Source organism: Camarhynchus parvulus, chromosome 2 (genome assembly GCF_901933205.1).
Source record: "Camarhynchus parvulus chromosome 2, STF_HiC, whole genome shotgun sequence".
Classification (NCBI taxonomy): Eukaryota; Metazoa; Chordata; class Aves; order Passeriformes; family Thraupidae; genus Camarhynchus; species Camarhynchus parvulus.
The window spans coordinates 115,446,189-115,473,477 of record NC_044572.1 but is presented as its reverse complement, the minus strand read 5'-3'; the positions used below and the strand labels follow the sequence as shown (position 1 = coordinate 115,473,477).

The following is a 27,289-nucleotide window of genomic DNA, read 5'->3' as shown; positions in this document are numbered from 1 at the left end:
CAAAAAGCCTTGGTGGGGAACTCATCGTCTGATGCGACGATCTTCAAACCTTTTCACTCTGTTGGTTGCAAAGGCGCTCTCTCGAAGGTTTGCCCCGCTGTTCTGTAGAATCTGGCACAGAATGGGTCAGGTGGGAAGGAACCAGAGTGGGGCATGGGGTCCAACCTCCTGCCCAAGCAGGGTCGGCCCAGAGAACACGGCACAGGATTGTGTCCGGACGGTTCTGGAATATCTCCAGATATCTCCACAGCTTCTCTGGGCAATCTGTTCCAGTGCTTGGTCACCCACACAAAAAAATTCTTCCTCATGTTCAGGTGGAGCTTCCTGTCCATCAGTTTCTGCCCATTGCCTCTTGTCCTATTATTTGGCACCGTCGAAAAGAGCCCGGCTCCATCATCTTGGACCGTTAGACATTTATACACATCAACGATGTGTTCCCACAACCTGCGCGTTTAACTGGATGCGGAGCGCGGTTCAGGGCACAGGGCGGGATGCTTTAGGCAGACACGCCATGTAAATGCCGCCCCTCGCCTCCCCTCCTCCCTCCCTCCCTCCCTCCCTCAGCGCCGGAGACGCCCCCGCTCCCTGGCGGCACGCGCGCGCCCGAACCCTCGCGAGAGGCCGCCGCTCGCGCCCGCCTGTGCCACGTTCAAATGGGCCGGCGGCAGCGGCGGGAGAGCGCGGCGGGCGCGCGCAACCAGCGGCCGCCGCCCCTCCCCCTCGCGGCGCCGCCGCCAATCGGAGGCGAGCAGCGCCACGCCTCGCTGACGCGATTGGCTGGCGGCGGGGGCGGGGGCGGGGCCGCGGAGCGCTCGGGGTCGCGCTGCCGGGGCCTAAGCGCGCTCCCGCCTCACGCAGGGCTTGGGTGGCGGCGGCGGCTCCCGACGCGCTCCCGCTCCGCCCCCCTGCGCTGCCCGACGGGAGGTGCGATGGCTTCCCGCAAGAGCTCCAGAGCCACCGGCGGCAGCCCCAGCCCCGGCTCCAAGAGAGGTGAGCGGCGCTGCCGCGAGAGCGAGGCAGTAGCTGTGCGGGGAAGGGGCAGGGGCTCCAGCGGCGGCCGGAGCCGGAGGGAGGGAAGGGCCCTCCCCGCGATGCGGGCAGCCGCCAGGCAAAGCGCTGGGATGCTGCGCCTTCCTCCTGCCTCTGCTGCCCTTCCCTTCCCTCCTGCCGGCCCTTCTGGTTCCTCCCGCGCTGTGGGAGCTGGGGTTGGTGGCCGTGATGTGTCCCTCCCGTTCCCGCCGTTCCCTACCCAGGGAGTTCACGTGGAGGAGAAAGTTGTCGGGCCTGGGCGGCAGGGACTCCCCTCGAAAGCTCCCTAGAAGGGGTGAGATGAGCGCGGGCAGGCCTCAGCATCTGTGGGTACCCCCGAGACCTCTTCCTCACGGAGGTGAGGTGGAACCGGGATGCCCCCATCTCAAGTCTTTCATACTCTCGTATCCAAATTAGGATGTGGAATATCTCATCAGACTGACCCGGTTAGGTCAAAATTATTAGATCTGTTGTAGGTGGAGCATCTAAGCTGATGGTTTCTGTAACCATCGAGGCAAGGAGGAAGAATCTCAGAAAAATGCAAGCAGGAGTTTTTTTTGAGGCAGTGATCCCCCACCTCACCCATAAGGAACCCCTTGACAAATCTGACTGCTCACAGACAGCTGTGTGCAGACACTTTATGTAGGGAAAGTTTTGTGTTCGTTAGCATTTCCCAGCATAGCAGTATGCGCCTGAAAGGGGAGAAAAGTGTCTGTACTTCTCCGCAGCCATGTGCACTGTACTGGAGAAAGGAGGGGTTTTACCACACACCGAGTGTTTACGTGTCGTAGCTTCTTTGGATTCGAGTTTGGTGGGCACAGAGCTCCAGTGATAAAATGTGGTGATGACACAGAAATAATATCTGTTTTCCCTCTTTGAATGTAGCAATAATAGTTAAGCCCCCCCTATACAGCCTGCATCTCCCTAAAGCCCACGTAGAAGCCCCCATTGCAGGCTCCATGCTACTAGCAGCCCTCCTGCTAGAACTGGGAGGCTACGGCATTATACAAGACAATGTTCATTAAAGGCTGAGCCATATAGGATTAGATTGCCTATCACATAATGAATTAAGAGGGAAAGATTTCAAATATACGTAAGCTTAAAAGAGTTTAGAGATAATATTGCAAAGTTTGTAGAAGTGGTTTTTTTATTTTATTTTAAAATCCTTTTTTCAGTTGCTGACCTATACTGTGTAGTCTATGTAAATCACAGTTTTTGCTTGGACTGGACCTGCTATGATGATCACCCAGTATTAAGCATGCTAAATACAGATTTTCAATTTTAATGCCTTAAAAACCTGCATCCCTGTTGTAATTTTGAATACTGAATATGGTAGTTAATATTTTAAATATCACTTTACATGTCAATATCTGAAAAAAATAAATTTATTGCTAAACTGAATCTCTGAATAAAGAAAGCATGCTATGGGTTTTTATTTGTAGTCTGAGTAAAATTTTCTCACTTTATATTCAAAGATGTCTTTGAGGGGATGAAGCAGTATGGGTAATGTGTTAGGCACTCTACTGACATGTAACCTCTTAAATTTGTTAGTATGCAACACTCCTAGGTAGAATTCCTTAGACAGCCATGGCAATTGCAGTGTGAAGCTGATGCTGTTTTCATAGTTGCAGCTGCAGAGAGAGATGAGGGATGGTAACTCCTGTGTGAATAAAGGAACAGCTGGAGGAGCAGAGTGCTCACAGCAGCCAGTCAGCTTTCCACAGTCAAGGGATGTGAAAGTCAGATGAGGAAATGATTTTCAGACAGCAAGTAATTGAGACTGAGAAGTATGAAAACCTCAAATCTGAGGCACTTTTTGCTTGATAGAAATATTCACTTTCACAGCAGCTCTTAAAAGAGGATGTGGCTTCTTGCCAGGGCCTTGCTCACAGCTCAAGCCACTGAGGCTAACAGCTTATTTCAAAATCTGTGCATTCAAGACAATGCCAGCAGCAGTAATCTGCTTTAGGTCTCTCTATCAGAAAATATTTACAGTAAACTACAAATAGATTACGTTCTAACTGTAGTTTATATAGGTGTTTTCAGGTACACTGTATTGTCAAAAGTGGAACTAAGCATCTTTTAGAAATAGAACTCCAGCTTTTACTTTTAGAAGTCATATACTAGAAGCTCTCAAATCAGTCCTAACTTAAAAAAAAATCACTTTATTTTAGCTTTGTAGTGCTACTTATTCTTTGAAAAGTACTTTTACAGAATTGTATGACTATACCAATGATTTTATTTAGAGTACAGAAGTAAAAACCAGGGAAGAATTTGATAGTTTGGGGATACTTAGGGAAACATGTGTTTGTTATTGCCTTTACTGGAAAGTTTGGCTGCTTGTGACTAGCCTGCAGAATCCATAGTAAAGATGTGGCCTCTCAAAAAGAAGAGTATCCGTTTTAAAGAGTAGACAAAGTAACAGATACTTGCTGCATTGTTACTTGAAGCATCATTAGATGAAGGACAGTTTTGTTACAGAAACAAATGCATAACACCTGGTCTTGAATCATCTCCCTCAGATTTCATGAGATGTGAAATGTGGAAATGTCTTGGACATTGGCAGGTGCCTGTGGAGCAGCCTTCCAGCAAGACTGAGGATCAGCAGCCCAGCTAACTTTTGAAATACAGATGGCTGAAAAATTATGGATTACTTTGTAACCTCTGCTTACCTAATCGAGATCATAAGGCAGCAATCATTATGCTGCTGTGTGGGTACATTGTGTCTCACAGTGTGTAATTGAGGACTTTCTTAAACATGATTTTTATTGACGATAAGTTGTGCAATAATTGTTTTATTTGCATCTCTAATGTTAAGTGGGAGAGTTCTCCATTAGGCTAGGCACCATATAAACCACACATTTCCAACCTAAAGCATTGTCTGTATCTACAGAGAACTGTATTTTACATTAAAAACCCCATAGTCCTATCTCAGTTCTGAGGCTGTGTTGCCTTCAGTCTCTATGATGACAAAGAACTCTAACATTGCTTTGGTAAATTTTCTTTAATCTCTACAGTGATGACTGAGAATCTTCTGACATCCTCTACTTTTCTCTGCAAGATCCCAGGGGATGGGTTTTTTCTCATTTTGCTGTTTTAACCATGTGGTTTCCTTACATGTGCAAATGCATTGCCATGTTTTTAACTCCTTTCACTCATCCTTTCAACCCTCTAGTGCCCCTTGCTGCAATTCTTTGATTGATTTTTGCTGTTTCAACTTTCTTCAGATTTGTTTGGGCCTTTTTTTGGAATGCATTCAAGGTGACCTGATGTACTTATCCAAATGTAATTTTGTGTTATTACAACTTTTTTTAGTTCACTGTATCACTTTTAGAAAGAAGTTGTGCCTGTTAATTTGAAAGAATTTCCGCTTTTTATCTCATCTCTGTTGTAAAGACTACTTTGGAATGTGCTTTTATCTGGGTGAGGATCTCCATTAGCTTTCTAGTTAACCCAAAGAGCAGAGAAACTTCATCAACTAAACAGGTCATATTTTACTACTGAAGTTCTTTTGCTGGCAACACTGAACTTCACATCAGTGCTTCCAGTGCTTGAAGTGGGATTGCCCATCCATTCTGTGATGTCTCTCAGCTACCCAGCTGTGCTATGGTATAACATCTCATTTTTTCACACTGTGGATTCTGTTTAAATATGATGCTTTTATCTATATAAAAATTTGGTCTCTCTAATTTCTGACCTCAACTGCTGTCCAGTGTGGTTGCTTATGCTCTTTACAGTTGTGTAGTGTGTCATCTGATTTCTTGTATTACAATCTATCCATTATTTCCTTCTTTATGTTAATTGAAACCCTTAGGAAAAAGGCTGTTAAGGTGTTGGAGGTCCTAAGTGAGATGTAAATTTGGGATGCTCTGTGGAGCTTAACAAATGTTTTGACTTGTCAAACTATTTGCTGACCAAAAGTGACCAAAGTCCAAGAGTTTGCTGAACCAAAAAGAATTCTCATGATTCAGTTAGTTTGCTGCTCCGTGCTTTGATTTGGCTTTTTAAATTCAATGTCAAAGTATTTTCTTGTAACATTTTTGGTCTTCAGAAATATACAACGAATTGTTATTACTGTGTTAGAGTTTCTGTAGGCCTGTTGTGGGCAAATGAGAAATATTTTGTGTCTCAGTGGTGGAAACTTTGTATACCGTTTAAGAAATTCTGCAGTGATTTCTTTTGGAAGTTTATACTATTGCCTAGTTTAGTTGCTTGCAACTGTTTGAAGAGCTTGTATTTTTACCATTAGTGCCACATGCTAATACAAATAGCAAAACCATGGAAATGTAGACAGCTCTTTATAATTCATCTGTCTTGAGTCTTATTCAGGGTGGTTTTCTGGAAGACATTTTAAAATATTGTAAAATAGTCTGCCAAATTAAAAAAATGTAGCAACAGTAATGGTCCAAACATCAGTAATTTGCATGGTACATTGCAGCACTTCCACTGGTGAAATTACTACATTTGCTGATTCTCCTCTGTTCTTCTCTTTTTTTCTTCCTTTTTTTCTTTTATTTTTTAAATGTCCTGTAAAAAACTGGAGGCAATAACTCTTCAAACAAGTCAGTATTCTAGCTCTGATTCAATGAAAGTGATATAAAAAAATCTTTAAATGATTAACATAGGTATTTCTCAGCTCATTTGAGCAGATTTGCATTGAAATAGTGAATCCTCAATAGACTCTTGATTAATTTGTCTAATACTAGAGTCAAGTGAGCTCTAGAAGGACAACCCTTCTAGAGGGTTTATCTGAATGAAACTTTCTCTACACCATTAACTGTTGACAGGTGCAGCAGCTGATTGCCAAAGTTACTCTGGAGGTAGAAACAATCAATTTGATCACAGTTTGTGCTGTTATGCCTTTCTGGTTTTCCCATATTGCCAGGTATTTGTATTTACTTCCTTTACTTTTTCTCAAGGATCTTTTATTTTGGGTTTTAAGATTGATACTTGAGTGTAGCAGGATGGACATAAATACAAAGAGCCTGATACATTCTTCTCAGTTCTTTTTCTCTTGAAGAATTCTGAAGAACTGGGGGAATCCTCTCCAAACTTCCAGAGATGCTTCCACTTGATGAAGACACCAAAGCTCTCATGCCCCTTTTGATGCAGTGTGGGCTGAAATCTTGGGCCTGCTCTGTGTTTTCTAATGGATCTTATATGCATGCAGGAAGTCACTGTGGGCTGAAAGAAATTATTCACAGTGCTTCAGATATGGAGGAAGGTTGCACTTCACATCTGCAAGAATGTTTGCTTCTATGTACTTTTTGAGCATTTTGTTAAGTGTTTAAATGATAATCTTTTCAATAGCCTTTTGAGGATAAGGCTTGTTTAAAATGCTAGGTGGAAAACCTAAAGTATCTCTGGTGTCAGGGAGACAGGAAGCTGGAGTATGATTTCTCACATTTTGGCAATTACTCTGAACATGCACATGAGGATTCCCCATCAGGGATCATAGCTACTCAGTGTTCAGTCACCAAGGATGTATATCATATTGGGGGATTAAGAAGTTAAATTTTTTTTATCAGTTTGAGCTGTTCAGTCAGTTTAATCTAGTTTGAGGTTGCTCTGTAGCCTTCCTCTTTTCAATGCCCCTTCCCTGTACCTGAATTATTGGCTGTGCAGCTGCAAGGTAAAGCACACAGGGAATTGATAAGCAGAAAGCTGATTTTTTTATTTTCCTCCCTAGGCTGGCTTAATGCATGGCTTTATGGAAGGTCATCAGGGAAGGAGGGAAGAGATGACAATGAGTGGGTGGGCATTAGGGGAGGGTGAGGTTAAATCCAGAGTTTTATGTTTGATCATGTAATCATAGAGCCATAGTGTGAACACCAAAAGGTGACTGGTTTGGTTGGCTATGCTGGTGTAATAGCTGGGTATATAAGGGCTTCAGTAAAGATAACAAAATTTACTAGCAGGGGAAGGCCTATGTGTCAAGATTATTTCTAATTACAGAGTGCATAAAGAGGTGACATTTGAATAATACTGTCTTTTTGAACTGAAAACCACTTGGCTGATCACCTGTATGAAAAAAAGGGTTCATTTTCAGCTGGAATGACTTTGAAGCATGTAATAAGAATTCCTGTGCTAATTTGTATGTTGAATTCTTCATTGTAGAGAACTTGAGCAATGAAGTTCTGATTTGCCCCAAGCAGTTCTTTCTTGATGAAGATCGCAATCTGGTAATCTGTGTGATAGCCTGCAGCAATCTTTTCCCTAACTGCATCTGTGGGTTAGCTTTTTGCATGGAAAAGTTTTGAGCAATGCTTTGAAGTGGAACTCATAACATTATGTGTCTTGAAACATGTTGGAAATTAAGTGTGCAGATAACTATGTATTGAGTTTGAACATACTGCGGTATGCGTGGTTCAACTTTGTTAGAACTTCAAAGATGAAACCAATTGCAGTTTTCTTCATGTGGAGTTGCACTCTTACTATGCATGTACTTAACTTGATGTAACAAATGCTACCAAGTTGTTTGCTTGAAGACTTTCTTTACACAACATCTAATAGCTAGAGGGAATTGTAACTACTCTGTAGTGGTTTTCTGGTTTAGCAGTTTTATTTCCTGAGGTTTTGTTTGTCAACTGACAATTAATTACTAATGCAACATATCTCACTTTCTCATTCTTCACTCTGGTGTTTTTTAAATTTAAAAATTCCTAAAGAAAGTTCACATAGCAGTTTGTAACTGCAGTCCTGTTTCTTTCTATAGTAGCTAGAGGACACATAGTGACTAGAAGACACAGACATATCTTTTGAAGCCAGAAGGTTCTATAAACAGCAATTTCTCTGCAGCTGAGATCTCCTAAAAACATATTTTAGTAACATATGAGATACCTAAAACCTGTTTTGTACTCCGTAAGAGTTGCCGGTGCATAGCACCCCATGGACAAACACCTAATTAAATTGGCCTAGTATCAGACTTGAAAACTCTGAAAAGTTTTTGGCATTTTAAGCATTTTGAAGTGTTCTTTCTTTCCATGAGCAGAAACCTGTGAAAAGCAGAGCTGTAGGTGCTTGTGTGACAACTGGAGTTTTTCTATTTGAACTCTCTCAAAGCATGAGAAAAATTTAAAGAACTAAACCAACATAGTCTGTTTTCTTTATTTTGTGGTTTAATTAGGGCTTGTTGCTAAAACAAATTGATGTGACCCACATTACAGGATAGGAAAATGGAACAAGGAAAAAATACCCTTAAATTAATGCCAGCATGTTATGTATGGCAATGAGGATTTTCAACCTTATGTAACAGAATCTTTTTTAAAGGTCACCACCAGCAAAATTTGCATGTTCTAGGCCCAAGTATTTCTTGTATTTCCTCTCTACATTTACCTTCCCTGAACTCTGCTCTGTCCTAAATAAAACCATCTATTTAATTAACCTAGTAATTATGTAGGACTGTTGGCTACATTAAATCATTCAAATGCAAGATAGGTAGATTGTATAATTTTAGATCTTATTTCCAAATGGTCTGTGGGAGAGAGGTGGTTAATCAAAATAGCATCTATTAAAAATCCTTAAGTAATTTGTACAGTTAAAATCAGTATTTTGTCTACTTATTGGTGTTACAGAGATATTGTTCCTACAGCAGGAGGCAAACTAGAGTTTCTTTTTAAGTATGTGATCTTAACCTTGAACCTCTTGGCTTGATGTTTGAGTCAAGTAAGTTTACAAGAACCACGTTCTACATAGTTTTGACTTTAATTCTGTGCTGTGCTTGTATACACATAAAAACAAAACTAGAGAAAATTGGCAGAAATGTTTGGGAAAAATATGGACTTTTCTGTACAAATCTGTTTAGATGAGATAAATGTATAACAAAACATTTTTATTCTGTCTTTACACGACTTCTGTTTTTGGATTTTTTTCTTCCAGTGCTAATTTTCTAAGCTTGTTATTATACTATCTTTAAGTTTGTGGAGAAAAGGTTTAAAAGAAAAAGTAGTCCAGAGTATTCAGATAGTGATAGATGCACTAAATATTGATTTAAATATATTGCTGTTGATAGTATTCATTATAAAAATCAAGTTGTAAACAATGTTGTTTTTAGTCATTTAAGCTGCGTGCATGTGTGTGTATTTCTTCCTTGTAATAAATGTTTATTGAGGAATTAACCAAAAAATAGTCGTCCAAATAATCAACAGCTAAAATAAAAAGACAAAACATGGCTTGGACAAAATTTGACTAGGTTTTGGGAGTGATCATCTATCACATTTAGAAAAGAAGCAAGTGCAGATTCAGGATTTTATCTTATGAATATACATCTCTGTCTTCTTTTCTCCTTCTCTGACTTGATAAGTTATGCTTAGATAAACAAGACTTGAGAAGAAAGTTGTTAACAGCAGCAGCTCTTATGGGGCAAACGGCTGGTCTCTCCAAATCTCACTGAGAGGAGTGGAGCCAGCACTGCAAGTAGAGTCCACTGCTCTGCTGTATTTAGATCAAGTGCTTTGACAAGTCTCTTGAGACTGTGCAACCTCCTAGGACAGAATTTCTCACTAAATTTCTCCTTTACTTTCATTTGTGACTGTTTTTCTCATAGAGACAAATCCTTAGGGTTTTAAAAAAACTCCAACCAACCAACAATCCTGAAGCTAGTCATTATTGTGATAGGTTTTCTGAGTAGATTTCCTGGGAATAGATTTTATTATTTTTGTTGTGTATGTCTTTTAAGAATCATGTAAATGGAAAGCAATAGGATTTGTTTAGAGTCAGAAAAAATCTAACTACTGAAGAATAATACATAAATGTAAGAAACCCCACCCTGAGGATGACACTTAAATTCAGTCAGCCAGATGATAATCTTATTCTTGTTTTGGAATTTTTTTTTTCTGAAGAATAAATAATTCTTACTTAGTAACACATCATGTTAGCTTGCAGCTAAAAAAAATCTTCTAAATATTGTGATATTCCCTGTGAGTCAGAAAGCTATCTCTAGGCTTACAAGTACTTTGAAATATAGCAGCTTCTATCCAGAAATGGACTTATTGACCATCTCTTTATAAACTGAATATAAAACAGCTAAAAACCTATATGTGTCTCTTGTACTTGAAGCATATTTTCAGATAATAGGATCTCACATCTGATTTTTGAGGGACTAAAATGGCTTTGATCTTATACCTTTGGGTGTACTTAAAAATGTCTTTTAGACCTACAAAGAAGTTCAAACAGTGTTCCCTAGAGGACAGAACTGAGTCTGATCTTTCACATCCTGAGTAAATGAGGAATTCAAGGAGATATTTCAATGGAATCACTTCATCTCTTGAAGAGAGGAGCTTCCTTTCACTAGGGAAGTTCAGCAGGATGCTTATGATCCTAGAGGCTTTTTACATATTTTGTGATGCATCCTTTTTTTTTTTCGCCAACTATTTATTCCCCCTTCAGTTGGCCATTCCAGCATCTCCACAATCAGCCTGCTTTGTTGTCTAATCCTGAATTTATGACTTTTCTCTTGCTTTCAGAATTTATGTTTTTAGATTGTTTGTATAGTGAGTTATTTTACTGTGAGAAATCTTGTAGGGATTGAAAATTAAGGACATAAAGGTTTATGTTTGGATTGATTATATGTGAAATAAGGAAAAGTTCCTCAAATACTAAGATAAAAATCTGTTAACTGTCAGCAGGAGAGCCAAAATTGCATTTCAGTTAGTGAATTTTTATTTCAATTTATGTTCTGGTCTTTGCATTTCCTTTGAAGTTGGTTCTTTTTCTGTTCCATCAGTTTCCCCATTCCTAATCAGTAAGTTTCTGATATAGATTACTAAAGTCTTTTGGCAACATGCCGAGGTATCTTTATAGCCATATAGTCTAGATTATACAAAGTTCAGTTCAGAGATCTAGTTTTTAATGAGAAAATAGTAATTAAAAAAGCTATTTCCCCTCCTCCTAATTTCCCTTAAGGTTGTAGTGCTGAAGAAAATTTCTTAGAAACTAAAAGGAAGAATCAATTTTATATTGCCAAGATTTTTTAATTGAATTTATTGAAAGTGAACCTTTACCTTAAACTTTATATCTTACCTCTAAAGACCTTGATGCAATGACTGTACAACAAACAAAAATTTCTGAGTATGGATATTAATAAAAATTTAAGGTTGGAATATTTCATAAATGATATAATAAGTATTTTAGTAAAAATCTCTGTTCCATCTGTAAACACAGAGAAAATAGTTACCCTGTCACCATTTAAAAAATAAAATATAGTTCATAAAAGCACAGATTTGTCCATTGAAAGTGTATTATTTTACCTGTGATGTAGAATACACTGAGTAAAAATGAAAGATAAAAATAATTTTATTTTGGATTTGCACTTGGAATTATTATGGTGTAAGGACTTCTTGGAATGCAGCAGTTCAATATGTGCTTACTGAGTCAATTATAAAATATATGTTATAAAAAGTCATGTGTGTGTGTATACACTCACATGACCTGTCTTTCAGTAGTGAGAGAGTGAAAAAAACCCTTGTATTTTAATACAAAGGGGAAAATAGATAGGGGAAAATCAACAGAGAGGGCTCTGAATTTCCTGAGACACTTCAGTCAAAATACTTGTTACAGACACAATCCAATAAACCCCTCTGTGTAAAATCAGTTTAAAATCTGCAGATCTGCAGTTGAGATCTGCAGATCTGTTAGTGGAAGGGGCTCGCAGCAGTTGCTTTATCATTAATCATATTGGACAAGATAATTTGCCAAAAATTTCAAGCAGTAGTGGGCCGTGCTTGTAAAACAGAGGGTTTTTTTGTCTTTGCACTGCTACTAGCTCTGCTTTGTTGGTGATAAGATGGTTCTTTTGTACCTTATTTTAGCTTCTTAATTCTATCCTGTATCTGCTTTTTATCACACTGCATTTTGTTTTTAAAAGCATGTGTTCTAAAGTCTCCCTTTAATCTAGCTGATTGATAGTTTTTACTTCAGAAATGTGATTTTTAGTTGTTTCTTTGAGGGTCGTGTTTTATTACTTTTTCTTTTAGTGCGTATTTCTAGTTTCTAGTGACTGCTTGCTTTTGTGCACCCTTATCTTCAAGTGATAAATTGTAATTTCTTCCATATAACTTCCTAATCACCTTTGTCAAAAGGCTTAGCTTGGTGATTTGAAGCCTGATATTTTGTGTTCATAATTGACTATTTTTCCTCTCTAAATTTCTTTGCTTGCACTTTGGTAGTGACGCAGAGGTGTAACTAATGCTGCTAGTCTGAATTGTCAATTATGCTTCTGTAAAATTAATTAAAATACATGGGCTGCATAGTTGTAGCACAACTAACTTGAAGATAGTTTTTAAATTTTGGAATGGTTATATTGGTTATGGTTATTATTCTTCACTTAAATCAGGTGAAGAACAATAACTTAGAGTGTTAGGGAAGCAATTGGAATTACTTCAAAAAGAAGCAGCAGTCACAGCATCTGTACACAGTGGAGATGAGACATTGTAAGAAGTCTACACTGTTGACCTTGCTGTCCCAATGTCAAATTGCACTGTAAGTAGATACATATTCAACTTAACTTTTATCTTTTATAAAACTGACAAAAATGGTATTGTGTGGTATTTTGAGCTAACCTTGAGCCATCCTTCTCTTGGTCCTTTTTCCTTTTGATGAATTTGAAGAGTTTCCCCATTTTAGCTGTAGCCTCCCCTCTCAGGAAGGAAGATGTTTGTCTTTCTTGCAATCAATTAATTTTTAAAGGGCACAAGAATAAAACTCTGGGTACTCAGCTAGAGGTCAACATATATGTGTTAGTTCAGATTTGGAGTGTACATTTGAAATTAATTTCTTGATTCTCTCAACTCACTTTCCTTATAAGCCTTGTGCTTGTTGTCTCTGAATGGAATTTGCTCCCTTAGGTCTGAGTGAAAGGTGCTAAGAGGTGTGCTGAAACCATTATGGGCATCCAGCCAGGTAAGGTCTGGTTCAGATCAGTCCCCCCAAAATACCTATCAGTGGATGAGGAGGCTCCCAGCATCAGTTAAATGCTTTATGAGTGCGCTTGTGGTAAGATCTGGTGTCTGCAAATGCAGGTGCAGCTGAAGTGAATTTGCTATAAATTGCCTGTTCTGATGCCTGTCAAAACACTGTGTTGTTTATATACAGCAGAATACATATCATTACAGGTAAAAGTATTTTGAATTTTTTTTTGATTTCTCCATGTTTGGTTACTTTCACTCTGTGTAAATTTCTCTGTTTTGCTCTTAATTGCTTGTGCATCAGTTATGTTACTGAAATGTATTAATCAGGAGGTCTTTCTTAAAGCATCTGGTCCATACAATGTATTCAAGTGGATAGTGGATACTTTAAAGAGATACTAGTGAGATAAAAAGATACTAGTGTATCTTTTAAAGTTAAAAGATACACTAGTTATAGAATCAACTGCCCGTAGTTTCTTTTCATCCGTATGAAAAGTCTTTTCGTCCATATGAAAAGCTCTAGTGCTGTTTCTCAATTTTTCTCCCTTGAACTCTTGGGAATTGCATTTGCTGGATGTTAAAACCACAGGAGATATGTGTTGTTTTTCAAAGGAGTTGTAGCATTCTTCTCTTCACTCCATCTACCTGGTAGCTGTGTTATTTAAAGAAGCATGGGGATAGGAGAGCAGAGTGGTAGATCCTAAAGCCTTTTTTATGGTTGTAGTGAATGAGAAATTAGTTTGTTTCTGAATTCCACTTAAAAGGAAGCATTTGTTTGATAAGCAATGGGAAAATAATAGTTTGCTAAAATTGAAGATGGAAAAAAATGTTGAGAAGTGTATTATTGGGTTTTTGCTCTTTTTCTGGTCCTTAAGAAGAGGGTGTATTGGTGATTTAATTTTTGTTAGCTTTAAATTGTACAGACAGTATGCATTTTGTCAGAACTAAAGGGAGAGGTGAATGAGATAATTTAGTGTTAACCCTTTCTGGAAAAGGTCTGCCAGAAGTCAGTTTTAATGTCTACACTTATTATATGAAAATTCCTTGGCAAGTATGCATGAGGTTGGTTTCAAGTAATTCTTTTAGAAGACTCAAAACTACATTATAGAAAGTAGTTGTTTCTTCTTTTAGAAGACTCAAAACTACATTATAGAAAGTAGTTGTCTCTTTTTCTCTTAAAGTAGTTAGCAAGTTTCAAATGAGCAGTCTCTGCAGGATACTCAGAGCCTGGTAGGGGAATGCCAACATGGAGAAAGTTTCTTGGATGAGGGCCAACATAACAAATGCAAGCAGGCAAGCTTTGTGTCCAGACTTGTGTTTCAGCTTATGCGAATGGATTTAATGTCCTGAGAGATCAGGCACTGTGGCATAAATTGCAGCAGAAGTACTACAGTACAATGTGCTTGGTTTCATTTGCTGTTGTTTTTGATGTTGGAGGATTAAGGGGAGGGGAAAGGATCAACTACCCAGGATGCTCTGTTAGGAGGAGTAAGTGAATTTCATTGTCGTCAGAACTAGATTGCCATATGAGTTCTGAAAAGCGTTTGGCTCCTGAGGATAACTGCTCTAAAAATAGATTTGGAGGAGAGGTTTCTCTTGGGTCCAGTTTCAGGTTCCAGCTGAGCTGGCTTTAGGAAACCTGTTTGCTCCTGTTGCAAACAGGAGGATAACAGTGAGGATATTTCTTATTCTTCCTTCAGCATTAATTTTTGGATATACTGACATATTCGTTCTGCTGGTGGAAATCGAGTACTAATGTTATGGCTGACGACACAGGTATCATCCTAACCTTTTTTTGTGAGCAAATGGGAAATATGTACTTGCAAATACCAGTTATGTCTGATTTTATAATCAGCAAAATAACTGGCTTACTGTTGTATGTTTTCTTGCCAGTTTGCTGTCTAGTCTGTATTACAGGCTGCCTCTGTTCTCTTTGATTACGTGTTCTCTGGACTAGAGGTATTCCATGAGTTTATGGCCGGTGGTTAATTGTAAATATTATTTTGCCTAATAGACATAAATTAGCATAAGAGATACTGTTTTGTCTTCAAATATTTGACTTCAATGTTATTTTTATAGAATTTAAAATTGTAAGATGTCTTGAAGGTAAGCTAAAGTAAAAAGGTTTTCATACATTTTTGGCTAGATGTGACTTATTGGGGGTGGCTGAGGTATAGGATTTTATAGATTTGCTCTTGAGCGGTAGACCGTGCTTTAAGACTTTCTGATGTCTGCATAAAGACATCTGGTGGTGTAAGCACAGGCTTACCAGATATGGCAAGTGACCTACTTCTGGCATGGCTGGCAGCATGTGCAGGGAAAGGGCTTGAGTTGAGAATTAACTGTTTGGAATGAGCTCTGAGCCAGCTTCAGTTCTTGCAGTGTTTTGTTCTGACCCTGCATGTAGCATTATTAGTGCAGATCATAGGTAAATTTTTTTGTTACATAACCTCCATTTATATAAAAGTGTTGCGTGATTGAGCTGCCATGCTTGAGTTGTTATTCAAGAGTTTGGTAGATAATTTTGCTATAAGGTAGAAAGCCCCAGAATAAAAATATGCCTTTGTGACTGTTGCGAACTACAATCTTATAGCAGAATCTATTTTTGAGGAATTTGCATGAAACAATCTCTTACACTGGAAAAAATATGAATAGTTCTGCTTGATTACTTAAATAAGTTGTATTTTCTTTCATTTCCCTGTTCTTCTGATAGGTAAAGCTTCTTCCTTGGAAGGCAAATAGCAGTAAATGGTAGAAAACAGTAAGGCAAATAGTGTGAAATGCAGTAAGATCCTCTTTCCTGTTTGTTATAGAACCAAGTTGCAATCTGGAATAATTTAAACTGTTTTTAACCTAAGGATTTCATTTTAAATATATGCAAAGCTTTCATTGACTGCCCTGCTACACAGGTGAAGTGAAGCTCTGCTGTTACATAGCGTAATTGTTTATTTCTCAGTGTTAACATTACCAGTTCAAGAGTACTGATCGAGCATATCATGCAGTTGAGCATATTTCTGAATGCACATGCTGCTTGTCTGTCCTTCAGGCTACCCATACATTTCCCACAAGAGACATGTTACAATGAGCTGTGTGTATGGACCCTGCACATATGTAATTAGAGGACTGTGCAGTAGCAAATGATATATGCTTGATGTGAGGCTAAGTTCCTCTCTGAATATTATTGGGCATTTGTGTTTAATGTAGAAAAGAAACTAAATAGTTGGTGTTTGATCTTTGAAGGGAGTAGTGTTAATAAAATATATATTTTTTCAGTAAAATGCTGAGCTGAATAAGAGTTGGCATGGGTCAGTGGTTTTTATATTGGTCTGAACTTTGTATAAAGCACAATGAATGTAATAAAAGAGTATTTTACTACAGCTGTAAACCTGCTGGCAAGCAGGGTCAAAGAGTACTTATATATAGTTCCTGTTACAAAAACAAGTCAGTCACCCATCTCATTACTTACCTTTCAGATACATCAATTTATTTTAAAAAACAATTGTGTTGATATTTAGCTTCTAAGAGCATTTTTTTGTCTTTTTCTATGATCAGTGTTGATAAATACATCTAACATTACTTTCAATTATTATAAAGATAACTCCTTAGCTTATCACAATATTCGTGACAAAGCTTCTTGCAATGTTCTTTACATCATGTAAGAAATAGTTTTGCTTGAATAACTGGGCCTGCATGTGGCTGAGCAGGCAAAGTTGGTTTTTAGAACGGAATGAAGTAGAATAGGAATAGACTAATGGACTTGAAACTGCAGCCAAGTGCCACCCTTGCAGCAGTAATGTCAGGGGGGCAGAAGAGCAGACCTTGAGCTTTGGAGAAGGCCACAGGCAGGCATCATTTTGTGTACATATTTATTTACTTTTATATTTATATATGCATATCCCTCTTTCACTAAAACAATCCTAAAACAACAGACTAAGCAATTTATGTCTTCTGTGGTGACTATGCCCATTTGAAACTTGCTACACATCTGCTGGGTCAAAGTCTTTGCAGTCATTTATTTACAACTATGTGTAGTTTTTTGTTTTTACTTTCCATATGTGCAGTTTATAAGTGAAACGATGATTTGTGTTATGTCTCTCTGTCATCCATTTACTTGTATGTTTCATAGGACTGAAATTCTAGAGTTGTTTAGCGTGGAGTTAATCTCTGCTTAATTCTAAGCATCAGGGAGAATGGTTTTAGTTGGCAAAGTGTTCTGAATTTGAAGTCTTACCCTTAACATAGTTCAGGTTTTAGAGTTTTCTTAGGCTATTTGAATTGTCACATTGGTTCTGTGAGCTATTTTGACTAGTTTTGAAGCTCTGTTTAGGAGAGATACTTCTCTTGCAAAGCTTTTCTGCTTGCCATAGTGGCCTCTGGTGGCAGTCTGGGAACTGCGAGGAACAAATGCAAAGCATCTCAAAAATGTGAAGGTCTGTGTAAATAGACATCAAAGGGGAGCAAGGCAGAATTTTCAGCTAACTTGTAAGACAAATTAGATGAGGGATTTTGGTGTTTGGTTGGTTATGAGACTTTTGCTTAGGTAATCATCAAGCTTCTCACAGTAATTCACAGTGAAATGGAGAGTAAGTAAAGGTGGTAAAAACCCAACCAACTAAAAAACTTCACAACAACAACAAGACCCATCATTGTTGCTGAAATATCTTGTATTCTGTGTAATCATAAGCACCAAGTTTTATAATTGTATCTTCAATAATAATTTTCTAACTCTTACATTCATTTTTTCTTCTTGTTTTATTTTAACAGAGACTAAGCATGGAGGAGGCAAGAATGGAAAGAAAGAAGGCCTCTCTGGAAGCTCATTTTTCACCTGGTTTATGGTAATTGCTTTGCTGGGAGTTTGGACATCAGTAGCAGTTGTCTGGTTTGAACTTGTAGATTATGAAGAAGTTCTAGGTAAGAGTTCTAAATCTTAAGATTTTTCTAATAATGTTAATGATATGCATTAAATGAATGCCATTTTATATTTTTAGATAGATGATATGTCTACTGTAGTGTTTGCAAATTATCTACATGATAAGAATAGGCAGTGTAGTTCAAAATGTATGTTTTAATGCTGTGCACTATTATCATGTTAAAATGGGGTTCTCATAAAAAGGTATGAACATCCTGTAGGATGTCTTTGTAACATGTATACTGTAGTTAATTTGAGAGGTGAGCTAAATATGCAGTTTGAATTTAAGCTCTCAGAAACTCACAGCAGTGGTTGAAAGTAGGCAGCTAATGTTAGCTCTGCTCTGATGGACTATGATGACTGTGACCCTGATGTAGGGTCAGGACAACTGATCAGTCATCCTCTCACGATGAGATGTTGAATGACCTCAGTTTTAAGCTTATAGCAGTGATAATTCTATCTCAATGAGACAATTTTAAGACAGTACTATTAATATAATATTTAAGGTTATAAAGTAATATCTCAAATTTCAAGATGTATGTCCATAGGTACAGCTGTTTTCCCTGATGTTGTAGGATTCAACATGCACTTTTGCACCTGGTGGCTTTACAAAATTTACAAATCTGTTGGTACATGCTTTGTTTTTGATCTGGACTGATTTTTTTTCAGAAAAAAATCTTCTGGTTTGAAACTTAACTGGGTCTAGTGATGCAAATAATGTTTTTTGTATTTTTACCATGCATGCAGCCAAAGCAAAGGATTTCCGTTATAACTTGTCAGAGGTCCTACAAGGTAGGATATTGGAGAAATAAGCTTGCTTCACAGTGCCTTGGCTGGAAGTTTGGTTTACTTTATTATGGTTTTAAATTTTTTTTAAGAATTACTCTTCTTCTGCAGCGACATGAAGCTCAACCATTTCTCATCTGTCTCATTCTTCATGGTTTTGAAGATGATATAATTCTTATTTCTAGAGAGTTATATTTTTGCACCAGTCTGCTGTGTTTATCCATAAACAGATATGGCTCCTTTCTAATGGGTTGCTTCCATACAATGGTGATGAACATATTTTTCTATTCTAGACCCAAGTCTAAATTTTTTCTTCCACAAAACTGATTCCTAATTTTCTAAGTACCATATTAAGAACTGAATTTCATTTATTTTGATAGCAAGAAAGTTCTACCTTCATTTAGAGAATGACAAGTGTAGTTGTCCTGGGTTGACTATATGATGAGACTTGTTGCAGAAAGTGAGGGACACAAAGTTCTGCAAGCTCTGCAGAGTTCGATCCAGTTAAAAGTCGTGTCTGAATTTTATCAAGCCTATAATTAGATAACTTTCTACTAGTTTGGTGGTCCCAGGATACTTCAAATCTTGGATACCACGCTTCCATGCTGAAAATTCTCTTTTAATAGAAACTGAATTCTCCTTTTGCATATACTTAGGGCTGATAGAGCTGCAGTTTCAAAAACAAAAAGTGAGAAAACTGATTTATTAGTCTTACATGAAAGGATGGACACCTTTTTTGTCTGCATGGTGGATTATACAATTGTTGGTAGAATTAGTGAATGGTTTTTCTTTGTCTGGGAAGCAGGCTGCTTACTTTCTATTAACTTGGCTGTAAAAACTATATACCTATATAGCTATCTCTTTTCCAAGAATTTAGAATTGCAGGAAGCATGCGATCAGAAAACAAATGGCCATTATTTTACAAATTTTTGTTTTATTATTTTCCCTCAAACATGTTGAATGTTTCTTGTGAACTTGAATTTTATTCTGAGCAAAGCATGTCCATGTCAGGTACATAATTACAGACCTGCTTTAAATCTACCGGCTGCAAAATCAACACAGGAAAAAGACAAATTTGTGTTTGATCTCAAGTGCAGGAAATAAAGAAAGAAACTTGCAATATTTGTAGTATTTCCCAGAAAATTTAAAATGTGGTTAAGAATATTACAGCTAGATTGTTAAAAACAGCTGGTCACAACTTAGCATTGACAGTCAACCATCGCACATTGAAAACTGCGCTGGACACAAATGGCCAAATCCCTAATTGTCTTTTCTTCCTCTCTTTGCACTTCTAGGCAAGCTTGGGATATATGATGCTGATGGAGATGGAGATTTTGATGTGGAAGATGCTAAAGTATTGCTAGGCAAGTACAAATAAAGGGGGACCAATGTATATAATTTAGTTGGCATGTTCATGTTCAGCTTTTTTATTTTTAAGTCAAAACAATATTTCTGGTTTGTTTGTTTGTTTGTTTTTTCCTAGTTTGAAAACTTAAATTGATTTCATTGTGATGGGTTTTTTCCTTAATGCAAGTTGTAGGATTGGGTGTGTACCTCACAGCAATTTTTGTTCTTTTTCTTCTAATGTAGCAATGCTAGTGGAAAGCATTTAATCTTACAGGATGATTTTGAAATTAGGTGGTTGATGCTACTGTATTGAATGTTGAAAGATGGTTGTGGTAATCAATAAATTTATCAGATGCAGGACCTAAGATGCTTCTAGAGTGAAAACATTGTTTATGTTAACATGTTAAGCCAGGTCCATTTTGAAATTACTTTATATGTGCCTTTGTACTTCTTAGATGACTGCTTGTGTAGTGTATTTTTTGTATTGTCTTTCCTCTATTCTGAATTCTCCACAAGTCTGTTCATTTTTTTTGCCCTTCAGAAACAATACATGACATGAATTTTTCTTCTCTGGCATTGAAACACTGGGTTTAGGCTTCTGTTCCTTGTAATTTGTGAGATGTCTTTCTGCTGACGGTGTATCTTCAAAGGGAAATTTCAATCTCTTGACATGCTTTATGGTATTGTTGTTTACTTACATCTTTTAAAGCACTGCCTTCTTCAGCTTCAATCAAGCCTTGGATAGATACTTTTTGCATACCTAATGGTAGAAATTTTAGTTAAGTTTGCTTTTCTTTAGATTTTCTTTAGTTGGTTAGTTTAAATTTAAACCTCTGCTAAGCACACAAATCTGTAGAATTAAACAAATGAACAAAGCAAGGAACCCTCCAGCATAGTAATTAACAGCTTGGGCAGAGGACAAAATGGAATGTATCAAACTAGTCAAAGTTAGCAGTAGTGCATTAGGATGTTATGGTTTGCTATTTCAAATTCATACTCTGTAAAAATCAGCTTGTCATAATTTTATTTTTCCTACTTTTATCTGGAGAAATAAGCAAGTCTTTGGAAAGATGTGTGTTCATTTGTTTAATCCCTTCACAGTTTGTAGAAAACCCATGTAATCAACTAAATCAGTTTGCAGTGGTGTGAATGTCAGAGTCACTCCAAAGAATCTCCAGCACTCTGAATGGCTACAGAGCTACAGGTTGGGTGTTAATTATAATTGGTGACTAAGATAATACTTGGGATAATTATAATCCTAATCTTTCTCTGTCCATTATGTAGTGTATAGCAACTGGATATCCTTTTCTTGACAGTCATATACAGGCAGAAACATTCTGCTACTTTGTTCCATTTCTGTTTTATGCAGCCTGATATAGCCGGGAGTTCTGCCAGTACATGAAAGTGTTTCTATTCTAAGCTTGTCTTATCATGCATTCAAACCTTGTACTTCAAGTGTGACCTTAAAAGGTCACATATCAAAATTTATTTTTATTATTTTTGAAAAGTTGCTTAGAAATACAATTCATTTTCATTTAAATTTGAGAATAATTTTTGCAGTATAAAAGAAATGATAAATTTTTAAGTTTTGTTACACTGAAAACATTATGAATATAAAAAGATATTTCTTCCAATAGCAGGCATGTTGTATTATTAACTGAACTTCCCTGTAAGTTACAGTGCTTGTTTACATTTAAAATTAAATATGAAATAAAAAATGAGCACCACAATGCAGACTGAAATTATTTCATTGATGCAGAAACTGGAAGACTGGATTCCCTCTTAAGGAATTTGTCTTCCAGAATTAAGTCATTGTAGTAAAGGAAACTGAATAGTAAGCCTACTTTCTGAATATTGAGCGCAAAGCTCCATTTATTTGTGAGGATTTTGTTAGGAAGGCTTATTACTTTCTGGGATTTTTTTTTCTGGGTCAGAATGCCATAACAGCAAGTGGTTTCTCTGGTACAAAAGGAGTTACTGCAGTTTGGTGTTTAATGATAGGAATTCATATGCTTTTTTCTCCTCTGTCATTTAGCTATTACAGCGCTAGTATTGTCTATTGAAGTTGTGATAGGTACAGTGGTTTAATGTTGTCCACTTCCATAACTTTTAGTTTTCCCTACAAATTTCAAGATTGAATTTCATATTAATGAAAAAATTAAATATCTTTTAAGTTTAAATTAATTTAATTAACATTTTGAGAAATGCTTCTGCCAGCATGAGTTTATTTCGTACTTCAAATAATGGTTTTAATAATTTTCTGTACTACTTTGCCATATCTAAATAGAATAATTAAAATTTATTATTTTATTTCTTGTTTGTATAAGGTATGATAGGATTTGTTATTTTTCATTTGTTGGAATCAAAGTAGGTTTCATGGTTAGGTTCCCTTGAGGGATTTGTGTAATTTTCAAAAGGATGTGCGAGAAATTTGTTCTTCCTCTCTTCCCCTACTCCCCGTGTAAGAGAAGTAAAAAAAACCAAAAAAACCACCAAACCACCTGCACCCCCTCCAGTCAACCAACTCCAAGCTGGTTTGCTTCCCAGTTTTTGTCCACTTCACTCTGATTGTTCTCAGAAGGGTGTTATTCTTAAGAGGAGTGCTACACATCTGACCTTGCTTTAAATCAGTACACTGCAGCAGTGGCTTTAGTGCTATTACCAAAAAAGTAAAAGTGGCATGCGCAGGGGTACCAGTGTCTGTTGTAATAGTTACTTTGGAGCCAAGGTGTTTCTTGTGCTTCTGTCCCTTTTAACAAGCCATAGTATCCTGAGAAATTCTCCTTAAATGGTTGCAGTAGTTTGTACAGTTTTGGAACTGCAGCTACAGAAAACAATCCCTTTATTGTTCTTGTGCATTTAGTTCAGAGTAGTCCAGCTATGCAGAAAATGGCAAAACTCCATCCTCGTGTGTCAGCAGTCAAATGGTAATAACAGTAAAATTCAAGTAAGAATCTTCTTTTCCTCTGGTTGACCTACAGTAGAAAAATATGTTTGCAGGCAGTCATGCTGAGATTGCACATTCAAAAAATCTGTAGTGAGATAATAGGTGTTAAAAGAATGCTGTTGCACAGTTCAGCTGTTTAGGGTAAGTTTCATGCTCTTTCCTATTTTTCTCGTGTTTTACTGTAGCACTTTCAAATATTAAAGGTTGGCTTGTGCTCATTTTCATAAGAGATGTTTACAGGAGAAGAAAAGCTTTGTCTTGTTAAATGCATGTAGGGAAGTCCTGTGCCCTTCTGCTTGTGGTAACTATTTGAATGGACAAATATTTTTACTCCTTCATTCACTTGGATTTAAACTGTCATGTTAAGACTTCTCTTGAAATAAAGTAGCTGCTTTAGTAGGGTATGGTTGCTCTGCTTTGGTCAGCATTTTCAGATACTTATTACAATGCTTTTGTGAGCTTATCAGTTTTTCCTTTGAAAAGCAGTTCTTCTTGATTATGGGGGTGAATGAAGATGAAGAACAGAGTATTAATGAGTTGGCAGTTTTTCTGTACTCTTTGTTAGAAAGCAAGATAAACGTGAAATCTTGTGGTTTTTTTCTTTAACTCAGGCTGAAGTGTTGCATGAGAGTTTTTTTAGTTTTGTTCTTGGGTTTATTTTGTTAAATTCAAAGGCCATTATCTTCATCTTGGATAATTTTTGCAAAGAATTGTAGAGAAAAGATTTAGGTTTTTTTGATTGTGGTTTTTTTTTTTTTGACAAAGACTGTAAGACATATTCTTCCAGTTTCTGTGGTTCCCTTTGGAGTCCTAGTATTTTCAAAGAAAATATGCTGCTGTACTCTGTTTTATAAATGTAATTGCCCAAAAGTCTTATTCTTGACTTTGTGTAATAACAGGGGCATCTGTATGATTCTGTACATGTGTACAAAAATGACTTCTTGAGGAATTTTGGGAGTAGTGTGTTGTTCTTTTTATTTTGTTGGATTTTTTTTTTTTTTTTTTTTTTCCCATTTTGTTTATATATGAGATTCTGATAGACTAGAATGACCGAAGTATTAATTCTGCATTTATAATTTAGATTGTATTTTTAGGATTTTTAGATTCAAGTTTCCATTCTTATACTGAGATTTTGTTCTTCAATAAATATCCTTACTTCAGTTTATGTCTTAATATCTTGTATTATCCAAATTTTGAAAACAAATTAGAATAATTGAGTACTGTGCATAAAGTTATTTATAAAATTTAATTTTTATAGAACTAAGCCATGGAAGAAGTTGGAGAGGGATATTTATAATATCTTGATTGCCTCCTGGATTCAATCTGTCATTTTTAAACCTTTGGGCTATCCAGTGAAAAGTTAAAGAGAATGGCTGGTCACTCAAGTAGAGGTTCTGGACATCCAGGTGCAAGGATGTGGAATATCATGGACTTGGAAGTTTCTTCAGAATTATCATTGATAATTTCACTATGTGCTGTAAGAAAAATGTGTTGAAATGTGTTAAATGTCTCTGCCATGAACTTCTCTATCTTGAATGTTTCATTAATCTGCATCTAATATTGCTTTGTAATCTGCATGTGCAACACGTTCACTTAATTTTATGTTTCAACAATCTGTCTGCACCTTTAGCTCACTTTTCTGCTTGTCTTTTCAAAACAAATGAAAGTTTGTTCTGGTTAGAAGTGGGGGAAATTCCTCCCTCTGTGGCTTTAAAGCGTACCAGTAATTGTTTGTTGTTGCCTGGTCATTTTGTTGTGCTTTTCCTAGAATGGAAAATTTGAAATGTTATTCAGCAACAACTGTAAAACAGTGCTTTTAATTTAAAAAACCCAAACAAACGTAGGAAAGACCTCCCCCAAAGCAGGAGGGGGAAAAAGCATTAGCCATGGCTTACTTGCACTTTTCAAATGCCATTTAGATCAGTAGGTCTTGTAACGTAAAATAATAACTTCTAATATAAGGGTCTTTAGCAGTGATGAGCTCACTCTTTGCTGTTCTGGCCTTCTCTACCTCAGCTCTTTACTTTGCTTTAGATTTTCTGTATAACAAAACTTATACCCTGTGTTGGCTACCTATTCATTTCTATCTGGTGTTCTCTATATCCTCAGGTGTCAAAATAATTCCTGAGGATCAAGTGCATCCTATAGAAATCTATCATAGAAAAAAATGGTTGAGAAACATGTTAAAAAAATGCAAAGTAAACAAACTGCAAATCCAGCAATTAGAATCCTCACTTCTAAGCAAAATCAAAATTCTGCATGGATAAGAGTGTTATCCTTAACAGTGTGTCTGTGACGAGTTTGTTTATATACTCTTTGCTTTTAAATGTTATTCTCAGCCATCAGTTGCAAGCTCTCAAAATTGAACATAATGGTTTAAAAAATAAAGAGAACAAATTCAGTTATTTTAAAGTAGTAAAAGATTACTGACAAAAACTTGTCTAAATTGGGGTAGAAAACCTAAATATAAATTTTTTTTAGTAAGATTCTGGCGTAATATTTTGCATGTTTATTGCCCAAATTGTAGTGTGTATTGGAAAGATTCAACTTTCTTAACATCCTTCTATTTCCTAGTTAGGATTCCTGTAAAGACTTCTGTCTATGACAAGAGATGTCTTTCACAGATCCTCCTTTTACAGTTTCCTCTTTCCACCTAACTCCTGTCTCTTTTTTCCCCTTCCCTCTCTCTCTTTCCTCTATCCTTGTATAGGCCTGACCAAAGATGGCAGTAATGAAAATATTGATTCCCTTGAGGAAGTCCTTAATATTTTAGCAGAGGAAAGCTCTGATTGGTTTTATGGCTTCCTCTCATTTCTCTATGATGTATTGACTCCTTTTGAAATACTAGAAGAAGAAGAGAGCGAAGCTGCAGATGATGTTGATGGTACGTCACAGAATGAAGGGGTTCAGGGAAAAAAGACTTGTGTTATTTTGGATTTACAGAACCAGTGACTGAAAGACTAATTTGATTGGCTTTCGAAAATGTCCATGAAATCATCAACCTTAATATAGCAAGAATTTATGGCATAAAGGGGAACCTCCCAAATGGACACTGTAAAGATTGAACTAAAGTTAGCCATGCAATGCTGTTTCAGTAGTTGAAAACCTTCAATAATTTTTCCATTTTTGTGACAAGAAGGCAAGTATTATGCAGGTGTGTAAATATATGTAGAATAAAACATGTATCTGTGGTTGTGTAGTTGGTTTCTGTATGTGCTTCAATTTGTGCACTTTGTGCACAAAACTTACAAAGCTTAAGTGTAATAATCTCTACTGTTAACACTATAACATTTGTCTTTCTAGCAAACATTAACTGAAGCATTTTGTAACAGCCTTGATTATAAAGTATTCTAGCATGACTGCATTTTGTAAATACATATTTTTATGTTAATCCTTAATATAGTCATGGCAATGATAATTCTCTAGTGAAATATAATTTCAATAAATAACTTATTTTGTGATTCATTGGTTTCTCAGATAGGTTCTTTTTACTTGTTCAAGGAAAAGCACTAATTTATAAGTGCTTGAAAATTCTACAGGAACATTTATTTCTAAGTTAGCTAACATCATGTATTCAGAAGCTACACTGTCATATGGTTTATTCCCACTGATTTGTCTGTTTTCAAACTAAATCTTCAGTCATTTCTTTAATATGACAATCAAATTACAAGGGCTGTTCCAAATTTCTTTTAGTTTTTAAGGTGGGCCTTCTGTGGAAGTGGGAAGCTATGATTATGTATTTCTAATGTAATACTGAATATATTAAAGACTAATTGGAAATTAGAATTTTATGTCTTCTATTCCTTGAGAAATTGAAGTATTTAATGTAGTTTTGCAAATTTGAATCTTTTTCTTGTGAAACTCTTTTATGGCAGTTGTTCCAGAAATACTTTCCATGTATGTGAATTCTGTCTGCTATTATGAAGTTACTGGTATAGAAAAGGCAGTTTATAATTGTCCTGCAGTTTGTATCAGGTATCAAAAGCTGAAACTAAGCTGTCCTTTTAAAACATGAATAATGTACTCCAAAAAATTACTATTAAAATTGTATCAAATTGGTTTTTGTAATGCCTGCTTTGCTGAGGTTTGTATTGGTTTCCTATATGAAGATGATACCCAAGTTTAAACACTAGTAGTTTCAGGCTGAAATTTTAACTTCTTTTTAAAATAAATAAAATTTCACTTACTTTAGCATGCCATTTTTAAAGCAATTTAACATGCCTGTTTGAAAAAACTTCCTCTAGATCATCCAATTCAGGGTACTATATAATCTTTTAAAAGTAATAAAAATGTGCTAGTGTTAAGCAAGTGAAATGTTGTGATGGACTAACACTGCTACTCAAGGTTTATGAATTAAATAGAGCC

At 36.7% G+C, this 27,289-nt stretch overlaps 1 protein-coding gene across 1 annotated transcript; it reads left to right on the top strand.

The window, feature by feature from the left end:
* Nucleotides 1-791: 791 nt before the first annotated feature.
* LOC115901408 (aspartyl/asparaginyl beta-hydroxylase-like) lies at nt 792-26,710 on the top strand. Its single transcript, XM_030944059.1, has 5 exons — nt 792-990; nt 17,697-17,846; nt 18,592-18,636; nt 19,926-19,994; nt 25,635-26,710. Exons 1-5 carry the CDS (start codon nt 930-932, stop codon nt 25,874-25,876), a joined length of 567 nt encoding a protein of 188 aa, XP_030799919.1. The 5' UTR covers nt 792-929; the 3' UTR covers nt 25,877-26,710.
* Nucleotides 26,711-27,289: the final 579 nt, after the last annotated feature.

What these genes read in the sequence shown, in the direction of transcription:
- LOC115901408 (XM_030944059.1), top strand. Translation starts at nt 930, where the DNA reads ATGGCTTCCCGCAAGAGCTCCAGAGCCACCGGCGGCAGCCCCAGCCCC. An exon ending in CAGCCCCGGCTCCAAGAGAG is followed by an intron (nt 991 to 17,696) that starts GTGAGCGGCGCT and finishes TTATTTTAACAG; the next exon opens with AGACTAAGCATGGAGGAGGC. An exon ending in CTTGTCAGAGGTCCTACAAG is followed by an intron (nt 18,637 to 19,925) that starts GTAGGATATTGG and finishes TTGCACTTCTAG; the next exon opens with GCAAGCTTGGGATATATGAT.